Source organism: Martes martes (genome assembly GCF_963455335.1).
Source record: "Martes martes genome assembly, chromosome: 1".
NCBI classification, from domain to species: domain Eukaryota; kingdom Metazoa; phylum Chordata; class Mammalia; order Carnivora; family Mustelidae; genus Martes; species Martes martes.
Genome location: NC_137888.1, coordinates 214,139,566 through 214,159,825, shown reverse-complemented (window position 1 = coordinate 214,159,825; position 20,260 = coordinate 214,139,566). Strand labels below are relative to the sequence as shown.

The following is a 20,260-nucleotide window of genomic DNA, read 5'->3' as shown; positions in this document are numbered from 1 at the left end:
AGAGGGAGGAAGAGAATTCGGGTGTTAAAAATAGAGACTGGGAGGTGATCACCTCTCTGGAGGGAAGTCGTCTTTTCTCTGTGTATCCTTTTGTGCTATGGCTTAACTTAAGCCATTAAAAATAAAAGCGGGACTTCCCCAAGTCGGGAGAGGGTGAAGGTGCCAGGAGAGGCCATCCTGCTGTTGGGAACTCAAGTTATACCAGCGTGCAGCTGGCCTCAGCTCTCCCCAGGTCTCTGCTGCTGGGACAGCCTGGAAGAGGGGAATGGCCTGCCCTCCTGAGCCCGGAACCATGGAGTCAGGCCTCTGGTCAGATACTAGGTAAGTGAAGGCATCCAGGGTCGAGTAACGGGCCAGAAGGCTATGCACCTTGGCTGGAGCTGTTACGAGGAAGCCTGTGGGCTGGACGGGCCGCCCAGGACGCCACGGGCTGGGTCCCTGGAGGGACACACAGGGGCTGCATCCCAGAACGGTCCTCCCTGGGACCCTCTGATGAGGGGCGGGCCATCTCCCAGCTCTGGCGCCTCCCAGGACCCCGCCGGTGGGAGGAACCCCCAGCCCCAGCCCCAGGCTTGAAAGGAACCTCAGGCAGGCCTCGGCGCGTCCATCTGGAATCGTTTACTGAGTCCACTTCTTACACGCATAATTATAAAAGAATAAGAATCGACAAAAATATTTTCTTTCCATAATATGTAGAGGTGGTTCGTTTCTGGTGGGGTTTTTTTTGTTTTTGCTTCTTTTCTGTTTTTCTTTTCGCCCGCCCCCCCGGCAGAACGCTTGGCAGGGAGGAAGAGGCAGGAATAAGGATAACCCTGAGGCGGGGAAGGGTCCACTGCCAAGGCCGAGCCCCCGGAGCGCGCGGGCGGGGCGCTTCAGAGCCGGCTGAACGCTCAGGGGCCGGCGGGAGGCTCGGGGCCCGCTGCGCACCGCCCCCGCCGGACTTGGAAGAAGGGCCGCCCCCCCCACCCCCACAGGTGCTGGCTGGAACTCGTGGCCGGTGGCGGACCCCATTGTAGGTTTAGGCCGCCTTTGCTTTGTCTTTTAAATAATCATCAAAAACGCCCCCCCCAAACAAAACACACTCGGACGGGGGGCGGATCTGGAAGGAAAGGCGAACGCATGCTTCCGTGCGGGCCGCTGCGGGGCGGGGAGGAGGCCCGGCCCCGCCCGGTGTCCGCGGGGTCCCCGCCCCCCCCGGGGGGGTTCCCGGTGGAGTTGAGGCTCCAGCTCCCGGACAACATAGAGGGGAGGGGGATGGCCTGAGGAAGTGCCTCTTGGATGTGGGGCTCCTCTCTCCGTCCTGGCAACCGAGAAGCAGCAGGCAAAAAACCCAGGAGCGTTACAAAAAGGAGAAAAGGCGCGGGGGCAGCGAAGGCAGAGGCTGGGGGGTGGGGGGGCTGTCCAGCGGGGGCGGTGGGAGGGTGCGCCGCGCCGGCGGGCGGGGCTGCGGGGGCCACTGGGGCCCTCCCGCCGGCTCCCGGGTGGCGGCGGCGGCAAAGCCATTGTGCTCTGAATGTGCGGCGGGCGGCGAGGGCTCAGAGGTGCTCCTGTAGAAAGTGCAGCAGTGTCACTTCGTAGTGCTCGCCGGACTCAGGGCAGCGAATGCTGTGTCTCTCGTTGGGGTAGATCTGGGCGGACAGAGAAGGCAGGGCTGGTGACACAGAGGGACCCTGCCCCAGGCGATCGCTGCGGGACATCCTGCCCCTGCCCCCCAGTCCCCCAGCTCAGGGCAGCTCCTGGGGGGGGGGGGCTGTGGAAAGAGCAGGCACCCTGGATTGAGGCACCTGGGTTCCACACCTCCTCTGCCCTCCCCTTCCCCCAACTCGCTTGCTGTGCACTCTGGGCAAGTGACGACCTCCCTGACCACAGCCACCAGCCTGGAAAACCGGATGGAGACTGTGGACCTCTCCAGGGCTTTTTCAGGGCTGGCCAAGATAGTCCCCCGAACACAGAGCCCGGGCATATTAGGAATGGCGCATCGGGGAGCCCACCTCTCTGCCCCCCAGGCTAGGAGCTGTCCTGGGACCTGGGGAGGTACAGTGAACCCACCTCAGCGGGGAGTGGGGGGGGCATCAAGTCTTTTGGACCCTTGGTGCTGCTCTTTGGAGCCACCCGCCTTGGACCCAAAGGCAGAGAGAGGACCGCCCGCGCCCTGCCCCGCCTCCCACGGCAGGTCCTCCGCCCGCAGGCTCTGTCAAGTGTTTCCTGGGTCCGCCCTCACCACCTGAGGGGGCATTATCCCCAGAGGGGAGCCCAGGACTCGATGCCAAGGGCCACCCCCAAGGAATCACCCAGTCCCCGAGACCTGGCTGAGCCAATGTCCAGGCTCAGTGACGGTGGGTGACGGTGACAGGAGCTTATTAGATCTTGCCTCCGACCATGAAACGAGGACTCTGGCACCCTACCAGGTCTCAGGTAGACCCCTGGGGGCCCGTGGGACAGGCTTGAAACCTGCTCCACATGTTCCCAAAGTACCTGACCCTCGTCTCAAGCTGGGTGGGACTGGCTGGTACCAGGGCCAGGGAGCCTGTTCCTCAGCTCTCCCTGCCAGCAGGCCCACAGCCACTGTTCCAGTTCGCTACTCTGGAATATATCCAAGGGCCCAGAGGTGTGTCCTCCTCCTCCCTTGCCTTCTTTAATCCATCCCTAGATGAAGTACAAGTCTAATCATACTGTCCCCAGCTCAAATCTCTGCAAGGACTTGCCAGTCTGGCATCCAGACCCTGTCTCCTGGGTCCTCCTGCCCTGCAGCCTCCCAGGCTTCATGCCCCCTGAACTCAGGCACCAGCATTGCCTGGTACAGAGACCCTTCACACCACCCTGGGTCTGGCTGCCTGGTTACTTCTTCCCCTGTTGGCTGTGAGGACAGGGAGAGGCTCGGTGTGGTTTCCTGCTGGCTCTCAGCCTTCAGGCCAGGGCCTGGTCTACAACAAGTGTGATGTGCGAACAAGGAGGACCCATGACCACCAGCCTCCCAGTCCGTCTGTTCCAGGGTACCTGAAACCAAAGGCGGGGTCTGCCCCACCTCCCTCACACGCTGCCCTGCTCCGGCCCCCAACGGAGTGTCTCATCTCACCTCCAACTCCTCATAGGGAGGCAGGGGCACAGGACTCCTGTTCCACCCTGCGTGCTAAACACTCTCCCAAGAGAACCCACAGTTTCTCCATCTGTCCAACGGCGACATGGCACTCCCCTGAGGGCAGTGTGGGAGGCTTCTGAGAAGCAGACACACTGGCAGCATGTGATAAAATCTGTCCCTCTCACCTCTCCTGCTTGGCCGGCCCCTTTCCTGCTAGGACGACTGAATATGGCTCACATCCTAGTGGGTCTCATGGGTCTCTGTCTGGAGAGGGCTACAAGGGAGGCGGGCCCTCCAACCCCTGCCCTCTTCCAAGCCTGGCTCATCACCAAGGTCCCGCGTCTCACCGACAAGCCCAACCCTGCTGTGGCAGAAGCCCCGCCCTTCACCTCCAACCCCTGCCCTTCTCCAAGCCCCGGGTCCCACGTCTCACTGACAAGACCCGCCCCCCATGGTGGAAGCCCCGCCCCTTGCCCAACACCCCTCCTCCCCCATGCCGTGCCCTGGCCTTCGCCCTGCCTTGGTCCCCAGCTCCCTTCTGCTTACTCCAACCACCCCGGTCTCCAGTCCCAGGAGAGGCCTCCGACACTTTGCTGTGCCTGGTGTTGAACCCCCCGGTGTCCCATACCCGGGCTGAGCTGGATACCCCCTACTCTCCAGCGTCCTTCAAGGTCACCTCCTCGGGGAGCTCCTCTCTGATCCCAGTGACCCTGAGATGCTCTCAGCGCCCTGCACCGTTCCTTCCAGGCAAATTTCTCCGGTTAAAGTAAAATGGTGTGGGCGGGATAATGTCTGTAACACTGACCTTCTTCCACCAGGCTGAGCTGGGTGGGGGGCAGGTGCTGGCCTGTCCCCTCAGTGTGCCCGGCGCTGAGGCACCACCAGTGACCAGTACATGATCGCTGACTGCATGTGGGGACATGGGGTGGGGGAGCCCTGCCTCAGGGGCCGGCGCAGCGGCAGGTGACTCCACCCCTCCCCCCCTGCGGGCTCCTGGGGAGGCGCCACCTACCTGGAGCTGGTAAGGTTTTCCGGCCCGGATCAGCTGGGAGACGAGGAAGTTTGTGTGGAAAAAGTGCACGTTCTCATCCAGGAAGCCGTGCAGGATGAGCAGGCGGTTGGGCCTGGAAGACAAGGCTGGGTGAGGGTCTGAGGTGGGACCCTCTGCTCGGCCCGGCCCTAGCGGCAGGCGGGACAGGGCAGCAGCTCAGCAACGCGCCACGCGCCTGATCGGGCAGAACTGAAAGCCTCAAAGCTGGGAGTGCGACAAGCAGGACTGAAGACCCCCCACTTCCTTCCAGGCAAGGAGCGGAGCGGCACAGGGAAGCTTCTAGAACAGTGCTGCCCCATGGCACTGCAGGGTGATGGAATGTTCTAGACCTGCCCTACCCATTGCAGTCACCACCATCATCACCACATGCAGCTACTGAGGACTTAAAATGTGGCAGGAGTGGCCAAGAGCCTGTCATTTTAAAAAATTAGATTCTTTTTTTTTTTTTTTCCCAGAGAGAGCACGCATGAGCGAGGAGGGGGAGGGGCGGAGGGAGAGGGCGAGAGAGCCTTGAGCGGGCTCTCCGAGACCTCACGAGCCTGGGGATCATGACCTGAGCTGAAATCAAGAGTCGGACACTTAACCGACTGAGCCAGCCAGGTGCCCCTACAAGTTTGATTTTTAAACATGATTTATTGAGGTGAAATCTACAAAACTTCAAACTCCCTCATGTCAAACTGAATGCTTCCGGGGCATTTGGTGGATTCACAATGTTGGGGAGCGGCAGGTCTATCCAGCTCCAGCAGAACCCCCCGACATTAGCGGTCTCCCCCGACCCCCTGCCAACCAGACAGTCGGCGTCTGTCCCGTTGGAGTTACTCTGTCTGTCAGTGGCTGTGAACCCACGTGAACTGACATTCAGGGTCCGCATGGGGGCTCCTGGCTCCCAGACCAGACCGCACAGGCCCAGAGCCCTGGGTTTTCGAGCTCGGCTGTCCCCAGGCGTCCCCAGAGAGCCCGGGCCGCACTCCAGCCCACGGAGAGCGGTCTCACCGAGAGAGGGGGAGAGGGGCCCAGGCGGGGCCGGCCTGCACGGAGAACCCAGCGCGGAGGGCAGGGGCCCAGGAAAGCGGTTCACCAGACGGAGCCGCACCAGGGGGCGGCAACACCACGCTTCCCTTCAGAGAAAGAGGCCGATGGCGAAGCATGACACGGTATATGCCTCAGCCGGTCCCACGGCTCCGGATGTTACAACCGTGGGGACCCGTGTTCCAAGCCACTGCATGTCAAAGTTCACAAAACAGGCCGATCTGGTTCAAGACCAGGCGACAGCCCCACAGCTCGCCGTGTGCTTGGGGAGTGAGGGAGGCCTGCGTGTGCAAAGCAGCGCGACTCTAGAGCCTTCTTTCCGTCATTCTGAGGGCAGGCCCGAGCCTCCTCCCTCCCAGGGCACCCTGGGCGCCGGCCTGCTCCCGTGAGCAGCAGTGACACGGGAAGGGCTCAAGGGGGTGTGAGGCGGCCGCAGACAGGGAGGCCTAGGGCCTGCCAGAGAAAAAGCGCCGATGTGGTAGGCGCCGCAGCCGGCCTGCCCCGGCAATGCCAGGGGCCGGGGGTGGTGGTGGCAGGAGAAACCGGGGCCTTGGTGCCCGCCAGGCTGGGGCGGTGGGGGCCTTACTCATTGGGCAGCTTCTCCACGTGCAGAGCTACAGAACCCGCCTCGTAGCCCAGTTGGTTGTTCTCCGGGACGTCCATGTAGCGCTCGGTGTAGCCTGTGTCGTAGGCCATCCACACCGTGACCGGGGCGCCCGCGATGGCCACCTGAGGGCCACAGTGGACAGAGCGGGGTCAGGGAGACAGAGACAGAGAGAGAAGCAGAGGGAGAGGACAGGAGAGGAGAGAGAGAGAGACACACGCACGGGTCAGGTCTCAGGAGCCCTCGCTCGCCTGCCAGCGGTCCCGGGGCCTCCCCAGAAGGACGTGAGGAGCGGGCATGCACACGGGGGGCTGGCGGGGAGGGGCCCTCAGACCGTGCGTCCCCCGCGGATCGTGCGTTGTCGAGGGAGGGCGGGTGAACTGAACGAGTGCGTTCAGGCCGGGATCGGCCCCTCCCTGGTCCCACTGCCTTCCTGCCTCCTCCTCCTCATCGCCGCCCCGCGGTGCCCGGACAGTGCCGCCGGCCTGGGCCCCTCCCCCGACGCTCTTCACACCGTGCCCCACCTCTGCCCATCCGAGGCCGGGGTCCCGGGCTCAGCCTCCCACAGAGAGCTGCTGGCGGGGTTTTGTGCAGCCGGACGCCATCCTGGGGTCAGCAGTGGCGGGCAATGAGGAGGGGGGCTCGGCCCCATGGGGCTGCTGCGGGGAGAAACAGCCACGTGGCAAGGCCCCTGCCGAGACGCCTCTCCGGGGGGGCGGGCTCCGAGGGGGCACAGGCGGGTGCCCGCAACCAGGAGGGGGACGGGGCGGGACCCACCTTGAACACTTGGGGCTTATGGATCAGCCCCATGAGCGAGAGGAAGCCTCCGTACGACCACCCGTGGATGGCAACTCGGCTCAGGTCGATGAAGCCGTACTTCTCGGCCACGAACTGCAAGCCCTCCACCTGGTCCTCGATCTCCACCTGGCCCTGGGGGACGAGGCCGGGCACCTCTCAGAGGCCTCCTTCTGTGCGTGTGCCCTGCTGTCCCCCCTCTGTCCCGTGTGGACCAGCAGCAGTTCCAGAAGCTACTCCTTTCTCCAGACCCTGTTCCAGCCTGCTCTGGCGGGCGGGGGGGTCAGAAGGGCCCAGCTTCAGTCCTGCCCTGCCACCTCCTGGCTGACCCGGAGAAGAGTCCCACCTCCCCTTCTGGGCCTCAGTTTCCTCATCCCAAAACTAGGACGTCAGCGTGAAGAGGACCACTTTGCAGTGGGCGAATGAGGTGGTGAGCATCCTGCGCTCAGAGGCCTTGAACATGCTAAGGCTCGATGGACAGCGGCTGTCATCACCGTCGTCATCCTCATCACCACGACCGCCATCCTCACTGCCACCATCACCCTCCACCATTGTCTCCATCCTCACCACCGTCATTCCCACCGTCACCACCACCACCTCTACCTCCATCACAATCAGCAGTATTCCCACTGTGAGCACCATCGTCTCCATCCTCCTCACCTCCGCCACCATCACCACCATCGTCTCCATCCTCACTACCATCACCACCATCATTCCCACCATCACTGCCATGTCTCTGTCCTCGCCACCATTCCTACCACCATCACCACCATCATCTCCATCCTCACCACCATCACCATCATTCCCATCAACACTATTGTCTCCATTTTCCTCACCAACATCGTTCCCATCATCACCACCGTCTTCTCATCACCTCCACCACCATCTCCATCCTCACCACCACCATCATTCCCATTACCACCACCATCACCACCATCACCATCATCACCACCATCATCACCATCATCACCACCACCATCACCACTATCATCACCGCCATCACCATCACTGCCATCACCATCACCACCATCATCACCACCATCACCACCACCATCATCATCATCACCACCACCATTATCATCATCATCACCACCACCATCACCATCACCACTATCATCACCACAATCACCATCACCGCCATCACCATCACCGCCACCACCACCACTATCACCATCACCACCATCATCACCACCACCAACACCATCATCATCACCACCATCACCACCATCATCATCACCACCACCATCACTACCACCATCACCATCATCACCACCACCATCATCACCATCATCACCACCACTTCTATAGCTACCAGTCCCCATCTGGTCCAGCCACTGGGACTTCCTGCTGACGGGGCCTACACTGATATGTTTGGCTCATCTGGGCCTCAGGCACTGGGATGGGTGGATCCCTGTCTCCCCATGGGGTGCAGCTCAAAGCACAGCATCAGAATGGACATTCTCCTTGGTTCCAAAAGGCTTCCCTACTAATCCTGGCATCCTGGCTGGGACTGCCCCGAGGAGGTGTTCCAGAGCTGCCCCCAAGCCCCAGGGCTCCCCTCGCCACACAGGGAAGGCCCCGAGAAACTGTGAAGACATGTTACCATTTGGTTTTTCAGGGCCCCTTCGAACCGAAGCCCTCGCTGACACGAGCCCCTGCCATCGATCACAACCACCGCGTAGCCCAGGGACGCCAGCGTGTTGAGCCGCAAATACTTGATTCCTTTGAAGGAGTTATTCACCAGCTGCACCTGTGAGGGGAGAGTGGGGAGGGGACGTGGAGCTTTAGGGTGAGTGGCGAGGACTCCAGTATGACATGCCAGGCAGGAAGGGCTGCAGGGGCCAGAGGGCATGGGGCCAGGGCCCGGGGTCTCACAGCCTCATCGGGGCTGGCGCGCTTTGCCGTGAAGGCTGTGGACAGTCCTGGAAGGCTTCTAGCCATGGGGGAGTAGAAGCCCAGGCGGGGGGCCCCTCCACCAAGCCTGCGCTCGAGACGGGCTCCCTCCCCAGCCCTTCCCTGGGCTCAGTCCCTGATGTTTTCAGCCCCATTCTGCCCCCTCTCTATCTGCAGTTTTCTCCAAAAACAGACAAACCCCGGTGCTGTTCTCGGACTAACTTGACTTAGAACAGTCCCTCACTTTGGCGCTACTGATGTTTGCTGCCTTATCGGTCCCTGGCCTGGGGGTGGCCGTGTCGGCTACTACGGAGCACTGACCGTCCCAGGCCCCTACCATAGCTCTGATGACTACACATGTTCCTGGGGATCCCCAAATGTTCCCTGGGGGACAGAACACCCCCAGATGAGGAACTGCCATCTCACACGGACCCAAATGCCAGTCTGCCTGCCTGGTCCTGTCTCGTCCCCTTCTCAGAGAACAGGGCCCAGGACCCATGGTCACCTCTGTCCCCAAGTATGTGACCAGGGGTGACAGTGGGTCACTGCTGGGCAGGTGGGCCAGACGGACACCTGGGGACTGGGGCTGTTTCCCAGAGGGACAAGGGAGTACCAGCAGGTGAAAAGGGAAGGGAGTTACATGAGAAGGTGGGGTGTACAGACACCCAGAGGCAGGGGAGCGAGGGCCCCCAAGGACCCTGTGTGGTCAGTGGGGCTGGGGTCCCCTCACACGAACCCTCCTTCTGGCCTGGCTGGCACCTGAGTCCTGGCATGAAGGAGGAGGGGTGTGGGCAGCAGGGCTGACACCAACCTGGGGGCCTCCGTACACAAAGAGGACCGTGGGGTGCTTCTTCCCAGGCTGCACGGCGTGGGGCTTGTAGATCATGCCGTAGAGCCGCACGTCTGACCGCGTGTGGAAATGGAAGATTTCTGGGGGCACGTAATCCGGGGGGCAGCCTGCGAAGACAGAGCGACTGTGGCTTCACGGGCCGGAGGGCACCAGGGAGACACAGGTGGCAGAAACCCTCACTCGCGGCCTGGCCCTTGGCTGTGGTGGGGGATGGGAGGCACCCCATCTTCTGTGCTTCCTGATGGTTTAAATCAGAATCCGAGGGCCCCAAAGGACTCCGGCCCCACGAGTGTGCACCTGGCAGGCTGTGGTCCCCCACGACACTTGCTGATCTGATCTCCTATGGGGGTGGCCACGCCTCTGGGGTCTGAGTGACAGCTAGTGCTATTGTCCGCTTCTGACTGTCCCCTTCAGTGCTGCCAAGTGACCCTGATTTTCCAATCATGACAATGAGGCAAATGTCCTTCTTTATGATTACCTTGAAAGTTTATTTAGGTAAACAGAGAAAGTCAACTAAAAAGAAATACGTCAATGGTCATGGAGGCTGGAAGGCAGCAAGTGCTTTCTGTAAAGGCTCAGATGATGCGTACTTCTGTCTCTGTGTCTCAACTACGTGGCTTGGCTGTTGCAGCCCTAGCATGGCTACGGACAGTCCCTAAATGCCCGGGAGTGGCTGGGCTTGGGGCGCAGGCTGTGTGCGCCCACTTCTCATGGAGGTGAGCTACAAACATGGCAAGACTGGCAATTTCCGGACGTGGTACCTCATTCTACCTGCCCAGAAGCCCAGGGCTGGGCACCAGGACACGGGATTTCCCACTCTTGTCCCCCTTGCTGTGCGGGGTGTCTTGGTAATAAGACCCACCCTTCCCTCAGTTTCATCTCTAACACCCGGCCCAGGGTTCCTGCGCTGTCACATTCTGCGGTAATGTGGGGAGAGTCAGACCGAGTGAGCTACTGGCTGGAGACTTCTCACTGGGTCCCGGAGGTTGATGACCTAACTAGACGCCTTCAAGCCCACAAAACACCCCACAAACGCCGGGGATCCTTATTTCCTACAGTGTTCTAGTAATCTAGCAAGTGGCAAATCTGGGGTCAGGGAAGGGTGTCCCTTTTAGTGTGTGATCCCCGCGGGCTAGGCGCTGTCCAGAGTGTTCGGTTTTCATCCTACAGACTGCCTGCCGTGGGACCGTTTCATAGAGAAGGGACACATTTGAGGGAGACTGACTACAGTTCTACAGCCAGCAAACACTCTGGGGTCACCTAAGCAGAGTCTGGGCCACCCCTTAAGCTCCTGGGCAAATGGGAAAGTTGCCTCCTGTCCCCCAAGGCCGCGCCCGTGCCCGACCCCCAGCTCCTTCCAGAGGCACTGGGACATGTGCCCTGCGCAGACACCCTTGGGAGACAGCAGCCCAAGGGGATGAGGATGCCCCACGCGGGGACCCTCAGGTCTGGCAGCCGGTCGCTCTGTGCCATGTCAACCGCAGTGCGGAAACTAGAGACTGGCCCAAGTGGCAGGGCGCACGGGACAGGCGGGATCACTGGTAATAGTCCGTGATGAGCTCGCAGGGCCCCTGGGCCCCTCGCTGCCTCGAAGCTGCCGGAACAACCCTTCCTCACCAGGGTCACTTCACGGGGCTGCATTCCATTTTACAGACAGGCAAGTGGAGGCTCCCGGGGATGGCAGGTACGGGGAGACTTGGCCAGGGTCCCCAGGGATGTGGGGGCTACTCACTGGCCGCCTCCATCATGCTGGCCCAGAAGTGGGGCTGCTTGTGCAGAGGGTCGTCGTCGGGGCCGCTGAGCTTATAGACGTGCACGCAGGGCGGGGTGCCCACGCTGCTGTAGTGGCTGACGAACATGTCGAAGTTCTGCGGGCAGGACGGGGCGCTGAGCACCGGAACACGCGCGTCCTTCCCGACCTCCCCGGCCGCTTCGGCTCCTCCTGCCCCCGTCAGCCACCAACCTATTTACTGTCTTTGCCCCGTGTGCTCACTCCTTTGAACTTCGAAACTCTTCCCCTCACATGAGGTGGGCGCTAGTACCATCGCCCCCATTTCACAGATACGCCAACTGAGGCCGAGAGGAATCTGTCCCCTGGCCAGGGACCCCCTACACCCCTACCCCAGTGGTAACGGACAGAGCCAGGCTCATACCCAGACCCTTCTGACGCCAGAGCCTGCTCGGGGTGCTGGTTCTACAGCACCTGGACTGGAAGCAGCCGTGGGCATGATCACTGCCTGATATTCTAGAATGTTCTGACAGGCTAAGGGTGGGTGCCAGAGTGGTGCCCACCTGGCTCATGGAGCAGCTGTGGGAGAAGCCGGGAGCAGTGAGGCGCACGATCTCGCCCGCCGTCTCGTAGCTGACCACGTAGAGGTGGTGCTCCAGGGGCGTGTCCTTCGTACCTTGGAAGTACACCAGCTTCGTCTCCTCGTTGACCCAGATCTGTGGGGGCACAGGGGCTCCTCGTGAAGCAGCCCCAAGCTGGGCCTCGGACTTCCCGTGCCTTTGCCCCCGCGGTGGCTGGGGGAGGGACGCGGGCCCTTCTCCTGCCCCCACAGGGAGGGCCCTGAGTTCTGTGGCTGGGACATTTGTCCTCTCCCCAGCGGGCTGTAGCACACCGGCCGGAGAGGAGCTAGCTGGGAGAGAAGCGCCTCTCGGACCTGGAGGGGAAGGGGCGGACCATGCATCCCCCAGGTAGACTTGAAATTGGAACCCCGACCCCAGACAGCCCCTTCTGGGCATGCCCAGAGCTGCGAGGGCGGAGCAGAGGGCACAGTGCCTGGGACAGAGGCTGAGAGAGGGGCTGGCCTGTGCCCGAGGGCCCATCTGTCCCCGGAGCCCTGGTCCCCAAGGGGTCAGCCCACCCCTCTGACCCAGGCGCTCGGGAGAGCGGGAAGGAATTCTGCTCTGGGGATCGGAAGAGCCACTCACTGCCTCTCTGGGGCCAACCCGGCAACATGGGGGTCAAACACTTAAAGGTGTGTTCTCTGAGGCAGCGACTCTGCTCCGGGGACCTGCACGTGAGGGCTCCGCCTGGGGGTGACTTCAAGTGGGAGGACAAACATGCTGTGTTCTTAATGTTAAAAAAGGACGATGACTTGAATGTCCAAAATGACAGATGGGTTTCAAAATGATGGCACACTTCTCTGCAGCCACATAAACCCGTATTTTCTTAAAGAAAACAAGAACATCCCAACTCCTCCAAATCCTCTAAAACAACGTCCTGTGGAGGGGCGTGCGGCGGGCTCAGTCAGAGCAATGTGCCACTCTCGATCTCGGGGTTGTGGGTTCGAGCCCATGCCGGGTGCAGAGATGACTTAAGTAAGTCTTTAAAGAACAAAACAAAAAACCCTAATGTCTTGTGGACATGTGCGCACACAGAAACACTCCGCTGGGGTTTTCGCCGCGGCCGGCCACCTCTGAGGGGACGAAGCTTTGGGAGCCTGGGTGGGGTGGGGAGTGAGGGCATCCCTAATGTCGGGTTACTTAGAATGGTTCATTTTGTACAACAGACACTGATGTATCCTTTGTTGCCGTCCTTTTCAAATAAACGCAGGTTTTCTAGAAATAGACCCCCAGCCGTGCATAGTCACTGGCCAGTTTTGTCACCAGGACCATGGGAGAAGATGCACACATGGAAGGAGGTGCTCCCTGGGCGCCTGGATCTCCCACACCCCCGAGGCCCCCAAATAGTGCAGACGGCTCACACCCATGCTCTGCCGGTGCCCACAGCCTCTGGAGGGGACATGAGAGGCCAGTCTTTCCCTTTGTAACCTTGAACATGCTGCTGTACTGTCAGCGAGATGTCAGCTAACAATAAAAATAAAATAGCTTTTTTTTTTTTTTTTTAAACTGTCTGGGTTAAAAACCCAGGTATGCGAGGGCCGCAAGGTATACGCGGTGGCAAAAGGGGAAAATTCCAGCTGGCAGGTCTGCCAGACGCTATGCTGGGGGCTTTGGGTTTCTTTAAAGCAGGGTCCTCATCAGGGCGGTCCTGCCCCCTCCTCTCCCGGGGACATGTAGCAACATCTGGGGACATCTGTGGCTGTCACATCTGGGATGAATGGGGCCGGGGAGGCTCTTGCCACCCCACAGTGCCCAGGACGCCTCGACGTGAGCAGTCCTGAGGGAGAGGGACTGGAGGCGCGGGGGCACCTCTTAGCAAGAATCCACCAGAGCAAAGCAAACGAGGAGGCAACCTTCAACCTTCTGGTACCCTAACCTTCAACTCGCCTCACATGCGGGAGGTGAGCGTGAGATCTGACACCTTGCTTCTGGTCCGAGTCAGGTGTGCCACCTGGACCTACCGCTGTCCCTCCTCGTGGGCTCAATCAAGTGTGTACTGACCACTATTTCCCCTGCATGAGCAGCTCTGGGACGCACGCGCGCCTGGATGCATGCTAACGTCTCTCATGTCTGTCTTTGGTCCAGGAGGCATTTATGCTGGTGTGAGGTAGGGATCTGGGAAGTCTGATTAAGAGCTCACGCCATAAAATTTGGAATTTTGTAGAATTGGACCCTGGTGAAGAAGCTCTCGTCAGAGGCAAGTCTTGCCGCGTTTTATGCTTGTTCACTTGGGCGAGTGGAAGATACACCACTTGTCTCTGCAGCTGCGTCTTTGTCCCCAAACCTCCCAGGGACAGACACTGGGGCAGGGCCATAGGATGCCGCAGGACAATCCCACGGTAGGCAAACTGTCTCATCAAGTGCTTTCCCAGGGAGAGGTGATTTCATGGAGCAGGAGAAGGCTACGGGAATGCAGCAGGTGCACAGAGCAGCCCCCACGTCCCAGACTGGGCTTGTCTCCAGCTGGCCAGAGCCCTGTGGCCCTGGGCGTGCTGGAGCAGTGGACGGAGCTGAGGGGAGCAGAGCAGGAGGCAGGCGCAGCCAGGAGGGAAGAGAGAAGCCACAGGCACACGCGTCTGCAGGGAAGCTGGAGCGAGCGTACGCACGTGTCTATGCACGTGTGCGCGTACAAGCGTGCGTGCAGGGCAGGCGGGGAGGGTTGCAAAGAGATTCTGGTACCTTGGAGCCGTGCCTTGCCAAAACCTCCCATTCACCGCTAGTCAGCGCGATCTCCTCCTTGATGGGGCATTTAAATTCATCTGGAAGTAAGGAAAGGAAGAGGTGAAGGGGGCCCCAGGCAGGCGTGAAGGGGACTCAAAGGCCCTGAGGCCAAATTCCACCTGAGCGAACTTGTCCCAGAGCCCCGCGAGCCGGGCCAGGTGGGAGACGAGAGTGAGCTGGCTGAGCCCCAGCCATGGAACAGAGCAGGGACCCGCCACGGAGGCTGTGTGCAGGTTCCGGCATCTCCCAGGGAAAACCAGACAGCTGTGTTCATATTGGAAGCATGGGTTTTAGAACCCCGCAGAGGCCAACCATCAACTTCTGGGCTCGCGACCTGTGACCTCTCAGCACAAGTCTGGACTGTGGAGAACCAGATCTTGGTTAAAACCACTATGGCTGAGGGGCGCCTGGGTGGCTCAGTGGGTTAAACGTCTGCCTTCGGCTCAGGTCATGATCTGAGTCCTGGGATCGGGTCCCACATCCGGCTCCCTGCTTCTCCCTCTGGGAGTCTGCTTCTCCCTCTGCTGCTTCCCGCTTGTGCATGCGCTCTTTCTCTGACAAATTAAAAAAATCTTTAAAAACAAACAAACAAACAAAAAACCCCTACTTTGGCTGAGCAAAAGCTCGGCTGAGTTCTTATGACATACTTTTTGGATGTTTTGGGGTAGATCTCACTTTTGAATTTCCGCCAGGTAAATAATTACGGGAAGCCTGCTGGCACGCGTTCCAAATTTATTGAGACAGTTTACGAGTGACGGCTGTTTCATTCTGGGCACAGCTGGGTCTGGGAGGGAGAAAGGCTCCTCCTGTGTCCCTCACTCCCATGGAGGCCGGACACAGCCGACTGGTCACTCGTCCAGATCTTTTGCTTTTTAACCTGGAAAGCTTCGCCAGTTTGCGTGTCGCCCTCGCACCGAGGCCCGCTCATCTTCTCTGTATCGGTCCAGCTCTAGAGTGTGCTGCCGGGGAGGGCGCTCATTCAAATCTTACCAGGGCCGTTCTCGGTGGCGCCTACAGAAGGGGCAGGGGCAGCAGAGCCGCACGGGACTACCGTTAACAGCCCTGCACCTGCTCCGTCCTCCTGCCCCACTGGGAGGACCTGGGGCGCTCCCCCCTTGCGGCCTTGGTCACTCAGCCCTCCGGGTACAAGCTGGCACCTTTCTGTGGAGGGGTTGCCGACCATGCCTGCTCGGCCCTCTCTCTCTCTCTCTCTCTCTCTCTCTCTCAAGGGGCCCTCTGCTGCGAAGGACACCCCATGCGGCCCGGACACACCGCTCCTGCCAGTGCTGTTCCCGCGTCTTGCCGGTCCTCCAGGCTCCTGACCCTCCTCCTCCTCCCCCAGGCCCGCCCATGGCACCTCTAACGAACGCATGCCTTTTGGTCCAAAGCGACCAAGGTCTCGCCTTCTCGGCCATCCAGTTGGCACCTAGCAGGCCTTGAGCCACATGCCGGGAAGTGCAAGCGGGGAGGGCAGGTGGGAAGCCTGGGGCGCCCACCACAGAGGCCGGAGGGGCACCTGCCACAAGCTCCACCCCGCGGCCACGAGAGGCTGCGACGAGGATGCGCCCAGTGAGGTCTCCTGAGGTAAGATCAGGTGGTCCGGCCAAGTCAGACAGACAAACGGGAAAGCACAATGCCGGAGAGCCACAGAAAAAGCTGCCTTGGAGATGGCCTAGCCGGCCTGTGCTGACTGCAGGCCACCCAGGTGACGGCGGTGGCAACACCCTGAGAGGGCAGTCGCTCTTCTGTCCCTGTCTTCCTCAACCCCCATCAGCTTATGGCTTCGCCTGTTCCTGCCCCTGGCTCGGCTCCCTGACACCTCGGGCTCTCCGTGCCCTGCGCGGCACTGCCTCAGGCTTGTTGGCGGGCTGCCTCTGAACTGTGGGGCTCCCCTGGGGGCGATCTGGCCCCAGGGGACACAGGGCGATGTCTGGGGACATCTGGGGCTGTCATGATCCTGGGTGCTCCTGGCACTGAGTGGGTGGGGGTCAGGGAGTACTGCTCGAAGCCCGGGACGCCCCCACTGAAGACAAGCTGGCCCGGGGTCCGTAGTGCTCGTGGGGGAGAGCCTGAGGGGCCCCGGGCTGGCTCGCAGCCCACACTGCTTCCCCGCCCAGACCCGACCTTTTGCTGCTCCGTCCTGTCCCAAGGCTGAGACGCCGTCTGTGTGAGGACGCCCACACGCCCACTGCGCATGCGTTCCGCTCCCCGGAACTTCGGGCATGTGGACCCACCCGCGCAGCACAGCCACTTCTGGGCACTGCCACGTGAACATGTCCAAACCCCAACTAGACCCTCCCGGGTCTTCCTGTCTCACACTGACCCTCCAAAATCCCTCCAGGCACCTGTGTCTTTCCTCCTTCTCTCTCTCTCCATCCGATCCACCACCACACCGCGGTGACTCGGAGGTCAAAGTTCATCCAGCATCAAATCCACCTGGGTCAGTCCAGCCTGCTGCCATGACCCATCCCTGTCACCTCTCCTTGCACCTCAGCTGTACTCCACACAACAACCCTAGGGATGGCTTTAAACTGATATAAGATCAATGGTAAAAGCCCAAGTCCTCCCTGAGGCCCCCGACACCCCACATCAGCCGCCCCGTCCCCTCTCTGCCCTCCCCTCCTCCGTCTCTCCCCCTCACTCACTCTGCTCCAGCCACAATGGTCTCTTCTCTGCTCTTCCAACACGTCAGGCAGCTACTGCCACAGGACCTTTGCACAGGCTGTGCCCTCAACCTGGAATGATCTGTGGGGCTGCCTCTGCCACCTGTTCCGGGTTTCTGCTTCATAACACACTATCCACAGATGTCCCCTGACCTCCCATCCTAGAAAGAAGGCCCCTCACTCTGCAGCCTCTTGTCCTGCTGCATCTGCCACCACACTCATTACTCTCGATTGTTTTTGGATTCTTGCCCACGTCTTCCACTAGAGAGTTCCGGGAGGGCAGGGATTTCCCTTTCTGTGTAATCACATCCCTGGCACCTAGAGCAGGGGTTGGCCACATTCCCTATAAAGGGTCAGACAACCAACATTTTCAGCTTTGCAAGCTAGATGTCACACTGCTGTCACACTACTCAACTCTGTCATTGTGGCATGAAATCAGCCACAGACACTCTGTAAAAGAATGAGCGTGACCATGTGCCAATAAAACTTTATTTACAAAAGTAAATGATGGGCCGGATTTGATCCGTGGCAGTGGTGTGCTAACCCCTGGTGCGAGATGGGCCTGGTGCGTAGCAGGTGCTACACAGATAACACTGACTGGATGAACAGTTGCCTCTAATAACCTCGCCAGGCTGTGAGGGGTGTTCGGGAAAGGCGAGCTTTTTCCTCATCCTGCCCCTCCCTCATGGGACTGGTCACAGGGTGGGGTCAGTGAGTAAGCAGTGCCCTGAGCCACAGACGGCTGCCTGGGTGAGCGATGGTGTTAGTCAGGCTTTGCTCACCTTCCCCAGGGCTGAGAGGCTCACTCCAGTCGTAGCCACTGGGCTTTAAGATGGCGGTGACCCTGTACAAGTGGCAGAAGCCAGTCTTGCACTCGTTGGCACGAATGAAGCAGAGCTCATCCTCTCCCTCTGACTGGGGGAAGGGATAGAAGATGTCATGAACCTGTCCGGGAAGGAGAGAGAAGAGGCATGAGCAGGTGGGGCTCTGAGAGTTGGCTGGTCTCATGTGGAGGACAAACACGGCCCCCCCAGGGATCCCCGCCTGCCCCAGCCCTGCCCCAACTGGGGATCTGGGGGCCCGGGTGGGGTGCACACCCAGCAGCTCCCCACCCTTACGTTGATCCACACATCGGTGACCTCCTCATACACGACGTGCGGCTGGACGTTCCTGGGCACTGCTCTGGCGAAGGCCAACCGCTCCTCCGCACTCTCGGTAACGGGGATGAACAGGGCCGGGGGCAGCAGGACGAGCTGAAGCCGCTGCTGGGGCCGATCCAGGAACATAGCCCAGGCGCTGAGAGAGCAAGAGGGAGAGACGGTGAAGGCCTCAGGGCCCCAGCAGGGGGAAGCTGGGTGACAGACGCCTCCCTCCCCAAACTTATGTGGGCCCAGAGCCATTCCTCCTTTGCTAACATACTATGCCCTTGACCTAGTGAGCCCGTAGCACACAAAGGTTTCCTGGCCAGCACATGCCCTCGGGGGAGCCCGGGGGTGACGGGGCTCTATAACCCGAGTATTCTGGAAACATGCCGTATCATCAGACCTTAGAGTAGCATTTCAAAAACGTCTGCCAATTTCTGCCACATACGTGGTTCTTTACTTCCCGTTTTGCTCCGAACGATCAATGTTCTTTCGTTCTTTCTCTTTGTGGGAAATAAATTGTTTATTCTGTTGAATAACATGAATTCTTAAGGACCTGAGATGGAAGCGAAGGGCAACTTAAAAAAAAATCCTGTTGGTTGGGGTTCGGGCAGCTGGCTGGCTCGGCCGGTGGAGAGGGTGGCTCTCGATCTCGGGGTCAGGAGTTAGAGCCCCATGCTGGTGTAGATTGCTTAAAAAAATCCGGTTTGGGAGCTCCTTTGTCATTATGTTCTATCCTCAGAACAGCTGCTTTGGTAGGGGCGCCTGGGTGGCTCAGTGGGTTAAGCCTCTGCCTTGGGCTCAGGTCATGATTTTAGGGTCCTGGGATCGAGCCCCGCATCGGGCTCTCTGCTCAGTGGGGAGCCTGCTTCCCCCTCTCTCTCTGCCTGCCTCTCTGCCTGCTTGTGATCTCCATCTGTCAGATAAATAAATAAAATCTTTTTAAAAAATGGACAGGTTTACCACGGCGGCCTGTTAGTCCCACAGGTGGGAAACCTGGACCTCGGCATGAAGAGACAGCAACAGAGACCACGCTGGCGAGGGACGCCACGGGGACGTGCGTGCCCATGAGAGCCCGCAGCCTGCCAACGGCACGGAGCCTCCGTCCAGGCTCTGAGCCGCGCGGGCCGCCGGAGGAGCGCACTCCGTCTAGCAAAGGGCCCGCGGGCGGACAGCTTGGCTCTCTGGGCCACGCGCTCTCTTGGGCAACGGCCAGCTCCGCCGACCGAGCGTGAAAGCCGCTGCAGACGACCCATTCACAAAGGTGTGTGGCCACGTGCCCAGAAAACCTGATTTATGGGCACTGAAACGTGCCGTTCATATCCCTTTCATGTGCGATGAAATGCTCTCTGCCTTCAGATTTTTTTTTTTACCCCATTCATTCAGAAGCACGAAAGCTGTTCTCGGCTCATGCGCTGAACAAAACCAGGCGCGGTGCCGGATGGGGCCCGCGGGCAGCGGTCTGTGGCCCTGTTCAGAGAGGCGTGTCCTCGCCGTGGCAGGACGGTCACCACGTGAGCGACAGGGAGAGCCCTCCGTGTCCTGCCGGCGACACTCACTACTTGCCGTCCCGGGTCCACCCGGCCCTGGCGATGTACTCCACCTTGGGGAAGAGCGTGCTGAACGGCTGCACCAGCTCCTTCTCCTGCGTGGCCACGATCTAAAGGGCAAGCAGAGTCGGGTCACACTCTGACCTGCCCACACGCTGCCCAGATGGAGGCAGGTGCTTCCGGAGCGGACACGGTGTCCGCTGAACCCCTGCGTCGGAGTCCTGACTCCTGGTGCCTCCGAATGGGGCTGGATTCCGAAAGAGGGTGGTTGCCGCAGTCATCGGTCTAAGTGGTACCGGAATAAGGTGGCCCCAATCCCAAAAAAGGGGTGTTTTATAAGGGGGAGATGCGGGCTCCGGGGCCGCACAGGCAGCGATGGCTCCTGCAGGGAGAAGGCAGCCATCGACAAGGCAAGGAGAGAGGCTGGGAGCAGCCTCTCCCTCACCGGCTCCGGAGGAGCCAGCCCTGCCCACATCACCCTATCAGACTTTCAGCCTCCAGAGCTGGGAGACCGGACGCTTTTGTTGTTTAAGC

General features: G+C 60.3%; 1 protein-coding gene across 3 annotated transcripts in view; it reads right to left on the bottom strand.

Moving 5' to 3' along the window:
* Window positions 1-595: 595 nt before the first annotated feature.
* Window positions 596-20,260, bottom strand: part of DPP9 (dipeptidyl peptidase 9) — a 39,364-nt gene continuing 19,699 nt past the window's right edge. The window contains exons 11-22 of one of the 3 annotated variants that reach the window (XM_080799444.1): window positions 19,736-19,836; window positions 18,153-18,330; window positions 17,817-17,979; window positions 14,330-14,409; window positions 11,594-11,746; window positions 11,034-11,169; window positions 9,263-9,408; window positions 8,162-8,308; window positions 6,541-6,693; window positions 5,746-5,888; window positions 4,092-4,203; window positions 596-1,628 (exon numbers count right to left, since the gene is read on the bottom strand). In XM_080799444.1, coding sequence (XP_080655570.1) covers window positions 1,536-1,628; window positions 4,092-4,203; window positions 5,746-5,888; window positions 6,541-6,693; window positions 8,162-8,308; window positions 9,263-9,408; window positions 11,034-11,169; window positions 11,594-11,746; window positions 14,330-14,409; window positions 17,817-17,979; window positions 18,153-18,330; window positions 19,736-19,836 — 1,605 coding nt within the window. In that variant the 3' untranslated portion in view covers window positions 596-1,535. Of the gene's footprint in view, window positions 1,629-4,091; window positions 4,204-5,745; window positions 5,889-6,287; window positions 6,423-6,540; window positions 6,694-8,161; window positions 8,309-9,262; window positions 9,409-11,033; window positions 11,170-11,593; window positions 11,747-14,329; window positions 14,410-17,816; window positions 17,980-18,152; window positions 18,331-19,735; window positions 19,837-20,260 lie in introns of those variants that run through there. The other 2 variants (XM_080799445.1, XM_080799446.1) reach the window with 2 other exon arrangements.